Source organism: Dryobates pubescens, chromosome 16 (genome assembly GCF_014839835.1).
Source record: "Dryobates pubescens isolate bDryPub1 chromosome 16, bDryPub1.pri, whole genome shotgun sequence".
Taxonomy (NCBI): Eukaryota; Metazoa; Chordata; class Aves; order Piciformes; family Picidae; genus Dryobates; species Dryobates pubescens.
This window is the reverse complement of record NC_071627.1, coordinates 7733479-7748811: the sequence shown is the minus strand read 5'-3', so window position 1 is coordinate 7748811 and position 15333 is coordinate 7733479. Positions and strand designations below refer to the sequence as shown.

The 15333-nt window shown below is 49.7% G+C and overlaps 1 protein-coding gene across 3 annotated transcripts in view; it reads right to left on the bottom strand.

Annotated features, from left to right (window-relative positions):
• Window positions 1-270: 270 nt before the first annotated feature.
• Window positions 271-15333, bottom strand: part of FNIP1 (folliculin interacting protein 1) — an 85967-nt gene continuing 70904 nt past the window's right edge. For all 3 annotated transcript variants that reach the window (XM_054168287.1, XM_054168288.1, XM_009896897.2), the window contains 7 exons: window positions 14602-14748; window positions 12191-12360; window positions 8870-10289; window positions 8034-8202; window positions 5396-5593; window positions 4616-4731; window positions 271-2522 (listed from right to left, as the gene is read on the bottom strand). In XM_054168287.1, coding sequence (XP_054024262.1) covers window positions 2444-2522; window positions 4616-4731; window positions 5396-5593; window positions 8034-8202; window positions 8870-10289; window positions 12191-12360; window positions 14602-14748 — 2299 coding nt within the window. In that variant the 3' untranslated portion in view covers window positions 271-2443. The remainder of the gene's footprint in view (window positions 2523-4615; window positions 4732-5395; window positions 5594-8033; window positions 8203-8869; window positions 10290-12190; window positions 12361-14601; window positions 14749-15333) is intronic.

Below are 15333 nucleotides of genomic sequence, written 5' to 3'. Positions count from 1 at the left end.
ACTATGGAGACAGGGTCTGCTTGGCAGGGGACAGCAGAGAAGGGTGGCACCAAACAGCCATCTGCACCTCCTCACCTTAATACTAATTCCAAGCTGTTCGAGGGCCTCTCTTGGGCCCTCAGGAGTCAAATCTGTTTCAAAGCAGTACCCAGAACTCACCTAGCAGTGGTTACCTGGAGGAGATCAGAGCATTTTCCTACACGGATCGCTACAGGCACAGGCCTGGCTGGTGGCACAATGAGGGTGCAGCACTGCCCAGCTCTTTGTGCTATGGATGAACCCACACAAGAGACTTCCCCAGAGAAGGGTAGAAGAGTGTCCTTGGGGTTCCAGCATCTCTGACATCACCAGGTCACAACTGCAAATCCAGTACAACGTTCAGAATTGGAACAGTTTACTACTCAACATATCACAGCCAAGAGTTAAGAAGTCATCTTCTGAGCTCTATTCCAGGTTTCACTAAAGGTGTGTTTGAACAGCTGGGCCCTCCTGTTCTGTGCTGATCTCAAAAGCCAGGTGTAATCTAACTGGCGGGTGAAGAAAGAGTATTGGAAGAACAGGTGAGAGAGGCTTCCTTAGAGGATATATTAAACAAGGGTCTCCATTGCAGCAGTCAACACACAGAGACAAGAGAGTTGCCAATGGCAGTGCCTCTACCAGCCTTGGGTTCGCTTACTAACACAGTCCTGAGAGGAAAGGGGTGGGTTTGCCATGCAGATTCTCCCTGGAACAGAGTCTGGAGTTATGAGAGGTCAGACATTACTGGAAAACCACCCTGGGCAAAATCCTGGCCCCAGGGAGGGAGGGGGTCTGTTGTTGGTAGCAAGGGGGCAGGGATCTCTCCTATTGTTTTGAAGCTTATCAAATTGTTAAAATAGATCTGTGTTTAAAATAACTCCACAAACAATGGCAGGCGTGTGGGACTGGTGAGAGGATGATTAGGGAGAGATGTATTTATAGAACTGCTTAGAGAGTGGAGCCACCGAGCAAGCACAGATCTCCTCCTCCTCTGGAGGGCCCAGGAATCTCAACCTACAGATCCTCACCAAGGAAAACAGAACCTGAAACTCAGCTACAGGAACTGGCTGCTAGGACAGAGAGTGTGGAGGAAAGCCTGTGGTGAAGTGTCCAGTTAAACTGAGGTAGTAGAGCCTTTGAAAACGTGATCCACCTCCCACTGCCTGCGTTCATCACTGACACCAGCCCGGGTCCGTCCGCTACGGGGACAGCCGCTGTGTGTACAGTGACAGAAGAGGGATGGCTGAGGAAAGGGGAAGGGAATAAACAAACATTTTCTGCTGGTAATTACACAAGTGAGTAGAAAAGGGCTTAGAGTCATCTGTGACATGGGGGAGAGTTGTTCAAAAATAATTCTGCTGTTCCTACCCCGTGGTGCAACCCAGCTTGGGGTCGTGCAGAATGGTTTTACGAAAGGTATCAGTGAGTCACCTGAGCGAGGAAGGGCAACAGCCTGGCCACTTTCTCCCCACCGCTTTGGTACAGTTACTTGTAGCTCGTGCTCTCCACGGCTGGCTGCCTGCTGTCCAGAAGGGAACAGACACCATGGTGCCATAAAGAAGGGAAGAGGTAATCGTCACGGCGCTCTGGGCATCCCACGGGGAAACCTCAGCCAATGTTCTCCAGATTTCACTTCTCACCATTGGGATTAGCTTGTGGAAGAAAAGCATCACGTAGTATAAAGCAACATGGAAACGTTAGGAACATTTAATACTGGTTACAACATCCGGCCAAGAAGGAGAATCTCCACTGCTAGCTTGTCTGCTGGCCTCTCCCTCCCTCCTCCCTGTCCCCTCCCCATGCCCCCTTGCTTCCCTCTCCCCAGGAGAACGATCATAAATAAATTTCAGAGCTGTCATTAAGAAGCTTTGTACAAAACAACCCAACCCCCCTCCCCCCCCAGCCCCAGCCCTGCTCTTCCTCTGGCAAGTATCCAGACTCTGACTAGGACATGAAAAAAGTAGAAGTTGTTTACAAATCATCGCAGTGCGAGAATGACGGATCTGAGCGGGGTCCCAACCAGTGGAAGCCAGTCTGAAGCCAGCTGCTTCACTCTTGGGTGAGGTTCAGAGCTGGTGAGCATAAGGGATGTCTCAAAGCAGTTCTCCCTGAGCTCCCCAGTACGAATGACAGTCAGCCACTGTGGCAGAAAGTGGTAAAATAACCTCGAATCCTTCCTTTCCTGTGGCTGAAATCTCGGGCTTGCTCCTTGTTCTTTGTTCCTTTCTTAATCCTGTTTTATAAAGGACCAAGTGGGAGAGGACAAGTCTCCAAGTGTCTGCAGGACGTGCAGTCACATACAGAGGTGCTGCAGCTCAGCGAGCAGTCTGGTTTAGTTGCTTCCAAGAGAAAGAAGCCAGAACAAGTTGTCTTCCACTTTGTTTCCAGAGGGGAGAAAAAGTCAACGTCTGTGGCCTCTGGCACTTTAAAGAAGTATCTGAGCAACATACGGAGAGTGAGTGCTTGCTACAGCTGCCAGTAAGGGGAGGTCACTGGATTCAATCCTAGAAGGAAGCAGAAGAGTCACATTTAACCCAACCCAAACCCTAGCTGGGCTGAACATGTGCCTGAGGAGCCACATTGCCAGGGGGAGCACAAGAGCTTTGCCCTGAGTGCACAGAGCTGTGAGGGGCAGGGTGGTCCTCGGGCATCAGAGAATGCTTTGGGTTGGAAGCAACCTATAAAGCTCATCTAGTCCAACTCCTTTACAGTAGGCAGGGACATCTGCAAGCAGAGGAAGTTGCTCAGAGCCCCAAACAACTTCACCTGGAATGGTTCCAGGAATGAGACATCTCCCACCTCTCTGGGCAACCTGGGCCAGGGTCTCGCCACTCTCAGTGGAAAGAATGTCTTCCTTCTTTCCAATATAAATTTCCCCCTTTTATATTAAACCATCACCCTTTGTCTTCTCACAACAGGCCCTGCTGAAAAGTCCCTCCCCAGCTTTCTGATTGCCCCCTCAAAGGCCACCAGAAGGTCTGCCTGGAGCCTTCTCTTCTTCAGGCTGAACAACCCCAGCCCTCTCAGCCCATCCTCACAGCAGAGGGCTTCCAGCCTTCTGCTCTGTAAGTAACACAGCAGCTGACTGTGCTGCTCTCCTCACTCCCAGCTGGGCTACACGCTCCAGCCACCAGATTGTTTCCAACATCCCCTCCAGCAGTGCCTGCTCATGCTGAGGAGCAACAGCTCTGCCCTGTCAGCACTGCCTCAGCTCCTACCTGCCTGGCTGGGGTTTTTCTCACACAGCCAAAAAAACTAGTGGGAGGGCAGATGGAGGGAGGGAAACAAGCAGATTCCTTCCTTCCTTCCAAGAAACAGGAGCAGTGCTTGAGGGACAAAGCAGGAGCACAGGAGTATGCTGAACTGCATAAGCCAGTGTAAGCTTGTATATATGTGAGCTTGTACATAAACAGGTATAAGCTGGAGCCCAGGAAGTTCCACCTCAACAGGAGGAGAAACAACATTGCTGTAAGGGTGCTGGATCCCTGGAGCAGGCTGCCCAGAGAGATTTGGACTCTCCTTCTCTAGAGACTTCCAAGACCCACCTGGATGCATTCCTGCGTGACCTGCCCTAGGTGATCCTGCTCTGGCAGGGAGGTTGAAAACTCAATGATCTCCAGAGGTCCCTTCCAATCCCTACCATTCTGGGATTCTATGAACTACTTCTGCAGCAAGCAAGGAAGCCCTTGCACTATGCTGCAGCTGCTCCCCCATCCCTAGCTCCACATGTGCTCCATGTTCATTCCAGCTCACCCAGTACTCTTCTGCAGCAGATATGCAGAGCCTTCCTATAAACACCCCTGAAATAGCTTCCCTGCCTGTGCCCCACACCCACAGGGAGGTATCCTGTGCCTTATGTGACACTGAGGGTGTTTGCTGACACCTAGGGAAAGTCAGCCTAGCGGAATCAGGTACCACACGTTGCACAGTGATGACTGACCAGCTAAAGAGGGAGTCAGATGAGCCCTGGAGTGCTGAGCTCACCTTCCTGCCCAAAGACAAGAAAGAAAGGCTCAGAGAATGGTAGGGGTTGGAAGGGACCTCTGGAGATCCTCCAGTCCAACCCCCCCTGCCAAGGCAGTTTCACCTAGAGAAGGTCTCACAGGAACCTATCCAGGTGGGTTTTGAATGTCTCCAGAGACTGCAGCACCACTCTGGGCAGCCTGCTCCAGTGCTCCATTACCCTTAAAGAAGTTCCTTCTCACATTCAGATGGAACTTCTTATGCTCAAGTCTGTGCCCATTACCCCTTGTCCTGTCACTGGGCACCACTGAAAAATGTCTGGTCCCATCCTCTTGACACCCACCCTTTAAATATTGATCAGCTTTGATGCTTATCAGATTGCTCTCTTCCAGACAGAGTAGCCCAAATTCTCTCAGCCTTGCCGCCTAAGAGAGATGTTCCAGTCCCCTCAGCATCTTTGTAGCCCCCAGGCAATGGCTAAGGAGGAGCCTGTGCAGCTCTGGGTGGTTTCTGCCATGCTGTGGTTCCAGTCCCAATTAGGAATAATTTTCATGGGCTTAGAACAAGCCCAGGTGGGGGATGTGGCTCTAAGGGACCTAGAGCAGTGCTACCCAGAGGAAGGGTGTGACCATACCCCAGCACCACGCCCAGCTCCTTGACATGAACTCTCATCTGGCCCTTGAGATACTCAGACAGCATCTTGCTTTTGAAGTAGAGCTCCTGCAGTCGGTCCTCCAGGTGCATAACACACTAGAAAGCAAGAGGGAGTTGTGTCAGGGAGAAGGCAGCATGACAGCCAGACCCCACCCAGCCACAGCAACACAGCACAGACCCCACAACCCCAAACATCTACTGCCTGCTCCCTGGCCATGGTAGGTGAATAACCAGCAAGTGACTTGGGGCAACACTCCTACTTCTGAGCAGAAGCCATTGATTGTTCTCTACAACTCCCTGAAAGGCGGCTGGAAAGGAGGTGGGGGTTGGTCTCTTCTCCCAAGGACCAAGTGATAGAGAACAGCTCAATCTGCACCAGGACAGGTTTAGGTTGGACACTGGCAAAAAATTCTTCCCTGAAAGGGTTCCCAAAGACTGAAACAGATTTCCCAAGGAGTTGGTTGAATCCCCATCCCTGGAAGTGTTTAAAAGAGGCAGAAATAATGATGCTGCAGGACATGGTAGGGTTAGAGAATGCTTGGATTTGATGATCTTAAAGGTATTTTCCAACCCAAACAATTCTGTGATTAAATCAAACCCAAGAAGGCTCTGTCTTGGTGTCAGAGCAGCAGTTAAATTGAGAGCTCCAAGAGAGGACGTGCTGGCCATGGAAATTATGGCTGTGGGTAAATAACCAAGGCAGAACCTTACACCCCCTGTAACCTACGAAGTGAAAGTGTGCTCTGGCATCCATACTCACAAAGTTTGGAGACAAATTATGCTTGTAAAGCTGAAGAGTGGAATGAAGCAGGTTGGAGACAAGACTGGAGACCAACACTTCTTTCCCCAGTTTATTATCAATCATCCTTCTCTGGCTACTGGCCACTTGCACCGTCCATTTGTCTGTGTCTGCAATAATGCAGACAGCTTCTGCGATGGGTTCATCCAGCACAGGATGCTAGCAACAGAAAAATGCAGAGGAGAACCTTGAGAATGCCAAGTGACAATGGTCTGGTCACAAAATGTCCTGGAGAGCAGGGATAGCAAGCACTGCTCTGTCTAAAACATGACTATCTGGTTCTGGCTCCCAGTTCAAGAGAGACTGGGATATACCAGAGAGTGTCCAACAGAGGCTGAAGGGAATGAACATCTGTCTGTGAAGGAAGGCTGAGAGGGCTGGGGCTGTTTAGCCTGAAGAAGAGCAACCTGAGAGGGGCTCTCATTCATGTTTGTAGATATCTGATATCTTTGCAGTGGTGTCCTGTGACAGGACAAGGGGCAATGGATACAAACTGGAACCCAGGAAGTTCCACCTCAACACAAGAAACTTCTTTGGTGTGGAGCTGAAGCAGCTTGCAGGGAGTTGCCTTCTCTAGGGACTTTCAAAACCCATCTGGATGTGTTCCTGTGTGACCTGTCCTAGGTGATCTTGCTCTGGCAGGGGCACTGGACTCGATCTCCAGAGCTCACTCCCAACTCCTACCATTCTATGATTTTATGATTCTGTCTGTGCTGACGTTGCATCCAGCTGTGAAATTCAGCTTCCCTGGGAGCAAGGCTCAGCCCTGGAAGGACAATCCCCACACTCCATTTTCTTCCAGTTCAGAAAGTGACAATTCTGGCTGACACTTCTAGCTTTTGATATTTGATGCAGCGTTCTGATGTGGCTAAAGTATATTTTAAAGGCCTAAACCTGAAAGTAGCCAAAATCCTGTTCCACAGAGCTGTGTTAGCCAGGTGGGTTTCATGCCCAGTTTGTCACTGGTTTCCCTCTACAGAGGGACCAGCAGAGGGAGTCAGGAACCAAGCCTGCACCCAGCTCCTCCCTCCTTTCCAAGCAGCGCTTCACCTCCCGAAAAGCCATGGAGGCTTTGAAAAGGGCATATTCAGAACCCCACTGTCCTTCCTCAAGAAATTTTTTACTGGCTGGACTGCTGGGAAGCATCTTCTTCCAAAAAGTCCCCCAGGGACTCCAACAGGACTGGGATGCAGGGATAATTTTCCTTGAAGATAAGCACAGAAAATCAGTCTCAGGCCTTTCACATCCTCCCCATTTTTGACTTGTGCAACTGAGATTTCATTGTGCTGAAGGTCACACACCACTATTAGGCTGCATTTCAGATAAATCTGTTTCACAGCAGCAGCTGCCTTGCATTACTGCCTCTCTTGCCTGAAGTTCACCTACACTTCCCTCAAAAGGAAGCCTAAACCACAACAGGTTAAATCAGTGCAAGGATGGAAGTTCCCTGCAAGGAAAGGGGACAATCACGGGGAAAGCTGTGGTAAGGAAGGGGGCTGTGCCATCTGCCAGGCACTGGAACAGGCTGCCCAGGGAGGTGGTGGAGTCACCATCCCTGGAGGTGTTAAAAAAATGTGTGGCCATGGCACTTGGGGACATGGTTTAGTGGGCATGCTGGTGTTAGGCTGTTGGCTGAATTCAATGGTTGTAGAGGTCTTCTCCAACTGAAACAATCTATGATTCTATGATCTGGCCAAGGTGTGCTGCTGCTCATTACCTCAGAAGCTGTGGAAGGAGCTGTGAGCTGGGGCTCATGGGAGTGGACTGCCTGCTCACCCCTCTCCGCGTAGGTCTTTCCCCATTCCCTTGGGAGTATAAACTAGAGGGGAGCAGAATGAGGCTTTTCAAGTGGCAGCCTGCTTCCCACTCCTCCTGGTGACTATAAGCAGGGGAGGAAATCCCACACTCTCCAGTCATGCCCCAGCTGAGGTGTGGAAAAGCTGCTGTAGAAAAGAGATGATTTCTGGCACACACTACAAGTGGAAGTCCCCTTAAGGACAATTATCTCTGTATTGGTTTCTCCTTTTCAGATAAAGCCAGCACTATCAGCAGCACTTTGACTGCAGTCCTGAGCAACGTCCCCAAACTGCTGAACATTCCTGATGGCTCCACCACAGAGCACAGCTTCTGCCCCACAGGAGCAGCAGGTTGGCTGGACATGCATAGGAAGAGCAAAGGCAGCTTCTGCCAAACCCTGCAGCAAGATTCCATGGCCAGGATGAGATGCAGAGTGACCTCAGGGTTTGGTCTTGTTTAACATCAGCCCATCTGTGGGCACACAATCATCAGCAGCCTGCTGTGTCTGCAGGAGATGATGATTCCTCCATGGCTTGGCACAGCAATGGGCCTGCCCAAGGGCATGAGCCTCTCAGCTGCTTCAGCAGGAGCCTAAACTTTTGAGCTGCATCTCTGCAGTGAAATCCCCACGAACTTCAGTCACATTAACTGAGAGAGGAGTGCAAAATTGGTGACCTGGGACTAGAGGAACCTGAAGAGAGCTGTGAGAGTAAATATTTCCACTTCCAGCAGGTTTGTATGTTCCAAAACATTTGCCATTCCCTACTGTGACAAATACATTTACCAAATATAGCTTCATTACCTGCACAGCATGAGACAGATCTGACACCAAGCAGTGCCTCAGCTTCTCGTCGCTTCCTATGCCTTGCAGAACAAAGTCGGGGACGTAAGATGAACAGTAGCCACCTAGCAAGGACCTTCCAAAATTGGCAATACTGGGCTGGACAGAGTTCACTTCAACTAATTTTGACCTGCAAGAAAGGGATATTGAAGAGATGGACAGCAGTAAACACCAAGTTCAGCTTATAGAGAGGTTACACTTGATTCCAGCGAGGCTGAGACCTCACTGCTCTCTACCTCTGAAAGGAGGTTGGAGTGAGGCTGGTGTTGGCCTCTTTGCTAAAGTAACTAATGACAGGACAAGAGGTAATGGCCTCAAGCTATGCCAGGGGAGGTTTAGGTTGGATATTAGGAACAATTTCTTTCCTGCAAGAGTGGTCAGGCATTGAAACAGGCTGCCCAGGGAGGTGGTGGAGTCACTATCCCTGGAGGCGTTCAAGAAACAAGTAGATGTGGCACTTCAGGACATGGACTAGTGGTCATGTAGGTGTTGGGTAGAATGTTGGACTTGATGCTCTTAGAGGTCTTTTCCAACCTTAAATATTCTGTTCCTTGATTCTAAACCTCATTCCAAGTGCTTTTCAAACCGTGAGGGTTACAGTGAGGGTGGTGAGATTCTGAACAGGTTGCCCAGGAAGGTTGTGGATGTCCCTTCCCTGGAGGTGTTTAAGGCCAGGTTGGATGAGGACTTGAACGACCTGTGCAAGTGGGAGGTGTCCCTGCTCATGGCAGGGGGGTTGGAGCTAGATGGTCTTCAAGGTTCTTTCCAACCCAATCCATTCTATGAATAACACTTACCCAGGAAAAGGAATCTCATATTCTTCTGCCCAGTCTTCTTGCTCTCCTCCATAGTAGTTACCACTCGGTCTAGTTAGATCGTGCCCTGTGTCCTCACTCTCACTGTCACCCAGGGCACTGTCTGAACTCTCATTTCTTGGAATGTCCCAGTCAATTCCCGGGGCCACCTTTTTCTCTAGGTTTTCTTTGTCCCCATGGGGGACGCGAATAGAGATTTTCTCTCTTTGGTCCTGCTCATTGAAGCAGTTTTTGTAGGTCTCCTGTCGAACAGAGTCCATAAATCTACAAAACTGGCTGGGTGCTTTGCCAGCCTTTGTACACAGCTTTGTAGAAAACTCTAAACTACTGGTGTGAGCGAGGGGGTGCGGAGCTGCTTGCCCTGGAATATCATCAATAGTCCGGGTTTCGACTGCACTCTCGTCGGTAAAATACTCATCAAACAGACTCATGCTCTCCGCATTGTAGGGGTTTGGATTCCAGCTCTGGTGCTCGCTAGCAGCTTGGGGAAAGGGTTCGGCTGTCCCACAGTCTCTATTTTGGTCCTCAACAGTTTGTTTGGCTTCACAGTTCTGCTCAGCAGACACTCCTTCCTGCGGCGCTGGCGGGCTGTGGTGCCTAGCCATTTGTTCCACTACTGCCTGGCTTCGGAGCTCGATGTCTGAGTCGGGTGACATGGAGTCTCCAATGAGGAAAGTCACCTTTGTCTGAGCTTCTGCAGCACTGCAAGGAAAGGCATCACAGAAGAGCTTATCCGGCGGCTTCTTCTCCACGGCAATCCCAGGCGACCTCGCTCCACTGCCCGCCTGGCTGCCCGCCTCCAGCGGCTCCTCACTCCTCCAGCTGCCAGCTGCCGGCTCCAAGCCTGCTTCCGCCACCACGCATTTTTCTGGGGAAGCTGCCCCTGTGCACACCACACTCTCTGCTGCGCTGTCCAGGCAGGGTCTGGGCTGCTTCACCTCATCTTCCTGGCAGTCATCAGGAACAATAGTCCTGTTCTCATCTGAAGAAGATTCCAGCTCTACCTTAGGAGTGTTCTGTGTGTCCTCTCTCTCTTGCTGTGCAACTCCTTCTATGTTCTGTGCGAGGGAAATGGGACACTTGCAGTATCTACAGCTGCAGTTTGATGTTCTCATCTCTTCAGCCTCGGTTGGCAGCAGGTTGCCCCTGTTCTTGTGCATGGTGACGAGCACATACTCAGATTCCTCCACCTCCCCTTTCTCCAGCGTGGTCGTTATAACAGTTCCAGGCATGACGATGGCTTCGTCTTCGCCGTTCTCTAGGAGATGTGTCTCTTGAAGTTCAGAGCATCTGATGAAGTAAGTAAGGAAGTAAAGCAACCTCTGTACCAGGTCATGCCTCTTGCCAACCACAACTGTTTTTGCCAGTCTCACGGGTGATCCAATGGCCCCGTAGAGATCACCTGGAGGAGGAAACGAAAGAGTTATCTTGCGGCTTTGCAAGAAATGGTTTTCCTGGTGGCCACTTTTCAAAGGCCAGGACTACCACAGAAAAACCCTAAGGCAGAACAGGGAGGACAGCTATGCTAGGATTTTGTTTTCCACACAGAGAATCCCAAAGATGCTGTTGGTATCGTGTGGAAGGTCAGGGAGTTCTTGTCATACGCTGCTCAGGGAGACATCTGATCTCACTCCCTAGGGAGTGTTCACACCACCTATCTGCAGTGCCTAGCTCAGGAGGCTCCTCTCCTGGGTTCCTTATATAGCCATGGCAAAGAGAAGGCTTCTCCTCTGAATTACCCTGCAGAGTCTGGAAACTGGGCTGAACTTTAACCTACCAAGAGAAAAGCTGGAAGGAGAAATAAACCTTGCCAAGAACAAGGACAAAAAGTGACAGTGGTGGCTGTACAGCTGAAGCCAACCACCTCCTCTCCCTCCCCTGGAGCTCCAGTATGGGTTGGATGCCTTGTTCTGACTCTGCTCCAGGTTTGCCCGGGGAGGTGCCTGTGCAGGTGTTGTTCTGGAGGCACTGGGGCACTGTGTGAGTGCAAGGATGGGAGGACAAGGGATACAACCACATGGAGTCCATGAGTTTGTTGTTTGCCAACAAACTGGGCAGGCCATGTCTGCCTATACCAGAACAGGGTGACCTCACCAACTTTCCCTTCCCTAGCCAGACTCCATGATAGTTTGTGCAGACCAGGACAGTCTGAAAGTAGGAAGCTCATCTACTCTTCTCTACTCAGCAATTAGAATTACAGAATGGTTTGGGTTGGAAGGGATCTTAAAAGGTCATCTAATTCCAACCCTCCTGCAGTCAGGCAGGGACATCTTCAACTAGATCAGGTTGCTCAGAGCCTTGTCCAGCCTGACTCGAAATGAAGAGAGTGTGACCAGCTACTCACTTGACTAGGCTCTGAGACCTTACCCAGGGGGTTACCTATTCATAGAATGTTTGGTAGGAGGAGACCTTCAAGATCATCTAGTTCCAACCCCCTGCTGTGGCAGTGACACCATCCACTAGACCAGGTTGTTCATGGCCCCATCCAACCTGGCTTTGGACACTTCCAGGTTTGAAGCCTACACAACTTTTCAGAGCAACCTGTGCCAGTGCCTCCCCACCCTCCTGGGGAAGATGAGCATACTCATGATGGCCTCTACTGTGCCTGTTGCATTGAGAGTGTGTTGGATTTCCTTCAGAAGCAGGATTATCAACAGCAGCATCCCAACAAATAAAAACTGATTTTCTTTGTAGAGGGAGGAGCCAAGCAGGACTGTAATCCTCATCATCAGGGCAGGTGACCTTAGGAGACTACAGACCTTAAGAGGGCTTCCCATTTTGGCTGCCATTTTAAAATTGATAATTTACTGAGAAATTAGAGCACATGTCAAAAAATACAGTGACCATCTCTAAGCCTGAAATCCAGCCTTTTGTCTCATTTTGCATTAACTCCCCCAGCCATTAACCTGGGAGGGAATTAACAAGTGTCCTTAATCATTGCTCTCTACAGCTCCCTGAAAGGTGGTTGGAGTGAGGTTGGGATTGCTCTCCTCTCCCTAGTATCAGGTGATAGAAAGAGAGGAAATGGCCTGAAATTGTGCCAGGGGAGGTTTAGGTTGAAGATTAGGAACAATTTCTTTACTGCAAGAGTGGTCAGGCATTGGAGCAGGCTGCCCAGTGAGGTGGTGGAGTCCCCATCCCTGGAGGTGTTCAGGAGGAAATGTGTGGCCACAGCACTTGGAGCCAGGGTTTGATGGCCATGGTGGTGTTAGGGTGAAGGTCAGACTCTATGATCTTGGAGGTCTTTTCCAACCCAAACAATTCCCTGGTTCTGTAAAACCCCAAGTGGTGTTTGCCACGTACCAAGCTGTGCCCAGAGTGGGTTGTAGGGATGAGTTTTGGCCAGCATGTCCACGCTCTGGGAAGAATGCTTCTCCAGGAAGATCCTTATAGGTGGTTGCCCATTTGGCATGACAGTGGGGACCCAGGCCAAGTGGTTAGTCAGGACTGCAGTCAGGAGAGCTGGTAAAAACCTGCAAGCAAAACATTCCACATCCTTACCTTGTATTTTTTTCCAAGTACATACTCAGGATGTTGAATTGACAGCACTGCTATGGATAAAGGATGGCACATACAACCCAATGAAGCTAGCAGAGCTCAGCCCTTTGGTCTTGGTTCTTTGGGAAGAGAAGGGAAGGCTCTACCCTCCTTTCCACCCCTGCAGTGTTCTTTGTTAGGACACACTTTTAAAGTAAAATGAAACCTGTAAAACCTTGGGGCACCTCAGTTCCTCTCTTTGGCAATAATTAGGATGCTTCCTATTTTGCAAGGTGAGTGTTGTAAAACATCTCAAACCCAACTCATTTAGTTGGCTGTAAAGAAACAGCAGCACTGTGTGGCCTCTCTGTTCCAGGAAGGAGACTCCAAACACTTTAAGATCTGTGATTATTGAGGAGAAGGAAGGCTGTTGCCACCAAACCTGCCACCAGCTTTCTTTCTCCTCAATAATCACAGCCACCAGGTGCTGTGTGTGTTCTTCCATCAAGCACATATGGCTGCTCCTTAACAAAAACAACCCCTCCCCAAAGCTCTGTAGCTCCACCATCAAGGCTGTGTCCTTGTACCACCAGCACAGCTTGCACTAGCTAAGCAAAGCAAGGTGAAAAGGCCTTCTGAAGCAGAGAGCTATGATTTACTGTCACGATGGAGCATGGTTGGTGCTCCGTGGAGGCAGGGCTGGCAGGAGGAGCGTGCAGCAGTGCAGCCCAGGAGCCTCCCACGTGCCGACAGATGGTGCTGGCGGCCACGCAGCAGCTCCAGTGCTGGGGAGGAGGACAGTCAAACACCACCAAGCCTGTCTGAATAGTTTACAACCATCAGGAACCCCTCAGTGTAGCTGTTTCCCCACTGCAGACTGCCAAAGGAGGAAAAAGGAGATCTAAAACTGGATTGCAAAGGATATGGGGCTTGATATTCCTCCTGCTTCCATCAGTGCAAATCTTACTCTATTTAAAATAAAGCAAATGAACCCAAAAGAGACCATTTAAATGTAAGCAGGATGCAGAGGGCTCAGAATGCCAGGGACCAAAGGGGCTAATCCCAGGGGAAAAAAAACCTTCTACTGCAGCAGGAACTGATTGTAATATCTGAAGCCCTCACAACTCCCTCCATTTCCTCACTGAATCACACAGAATGCACTGGGATGGGAGGGACCCTCCTCAAAAGCCATCTTGTCCAACCCTACTGCAGTGAGCAGGGACACCTCCAACCAGATGAAAGGCTCAGGGCCACACCTTGAATGTCACCAGGAATGGGACCTCAACCACATCTGTGGGCAACCTGTTCTCCCCTCACACTGAGGCAGGAGAAGGTGTATCACACTAACCAGATTGGTCTTAAGCAGCCTGATCCTAGTGGGAGGTGTCCTTGCCCATGGCAGGGGGGCTGGAACTAGATGATTTTTAAGGCCCCTTCCAACCCAAACCATTCTATGAACCTATGACCACCAAGTGTCACTTTCCCATCTATGGGACAAGAAGATGGCAAAGCTGGAAGATGGTGAGCAGCAGCCCCTTCCCCACCCTGCAGAAAGCAGCTTCTCTAGACCTGCTAGCTGATCCTTCCATGCCATTCCCACTCAGACTCCACAGGTTTGTGCTCATGTTAGGACTTCAAGGGAGTCAAAGGCTTTAAAATCCTCCCTTACTCATGCCCTGAAGGAAAGAGGATGAAATGTTGACACCACAAAGTAAATTTATCAGATTCTCCTGAGTTTATCAGGAACTTTCTCAATTTTTAACAACCCCTCATGGCTCTGTCCCCAGGGCAGAAGGGTGACTCCTAAGGAAGCACAGTTTCTTTAGTGGCATTTCACAGAAGTCAGGTTCCAGAGGAATTTGTGGTCAGACAGTGGTACAGACACAGCTCTCAGTGAATGTCTACCCTTGCTCATCACATGACAGCTATTTGGAAAGGTAGATTAATGCCTCCCAGAAGGTATCTCCAGCCCCTTCCAGACATACACACCCATCACATGTTTGAAATGTTCAGCCTTTACCAAGGGTTGGAGGACTATGAGGAAAGAGGCATTTAATGAGATACTTTCCTGGTACTTTTTGTTTGTTTGCTTAAGAAAGTAGGTATTTAGGGCTGGCCTTTAGATTCTTTGATCATCTGGATTTAAGAAAACAAACAAACGAAACAAACCACAGACTGAAAGTTTGGCTTGAAATATATCAAGACATCTGGAAGTTCAAAACTAAAATCCACCATACTGGTTTTTGGAAGCGTTTTCCATCAAGAAAGTGAATTCCTTCATGAAGCGATGGCAAAGTTGATTCTTTTCCGGTGTTCCCGACATCATTGTAAGCCAGACAGGCTCCCCAATCCGTGGCATCGTGTAGAGGTTGCAAATGGTTGTTCTAGAAAGCAAAACAAACAAACAAACAAATCCAGCAGATTAAACAAAAAAAAGCCCCAAAAGAGAGAGGTTCCAGCCCAAAGAACTGACCGCCATGTTTAGTTCCTGCTCTCATTTCCACCAGGCAAAATTTCTCCCAGCCGTGTAATGAAGTTCTTTACTGTGAGGGTGGTGGAACACTGCAACAGCTTGGCCAAGGAGGTGGTAGATGCTCCATCCCTGGAGACATTCAAGGGCAGGCTTGATGGGGCTCTGAGCAGCATGCTGACTGCAGAGTAGGTGACTAGATGAGCTTTAAAGGTCTCTAACAACCCAAACCATTCCATGATTCTATGATTGTATCCAAATCACACTGCTCATTAAAGAGTCTGAATTCTGGAAGGTCTCTTCCACCCTCCACAGTTCCATGAATTCACCTTGGAGAGCTGAGCCTCACAGGTTCTTCATGGATCTACCTAACCTGGTCCCACACACATCAACAGCCACTGTCCAAAGTTAGGAGCTGCCCTGCTCCAAATGAAGTGAATTTTGGTGCTGGTGATCTCTCTGCTTTCTCTTCATTCCATTTAAAACAGGCAACTCCTCC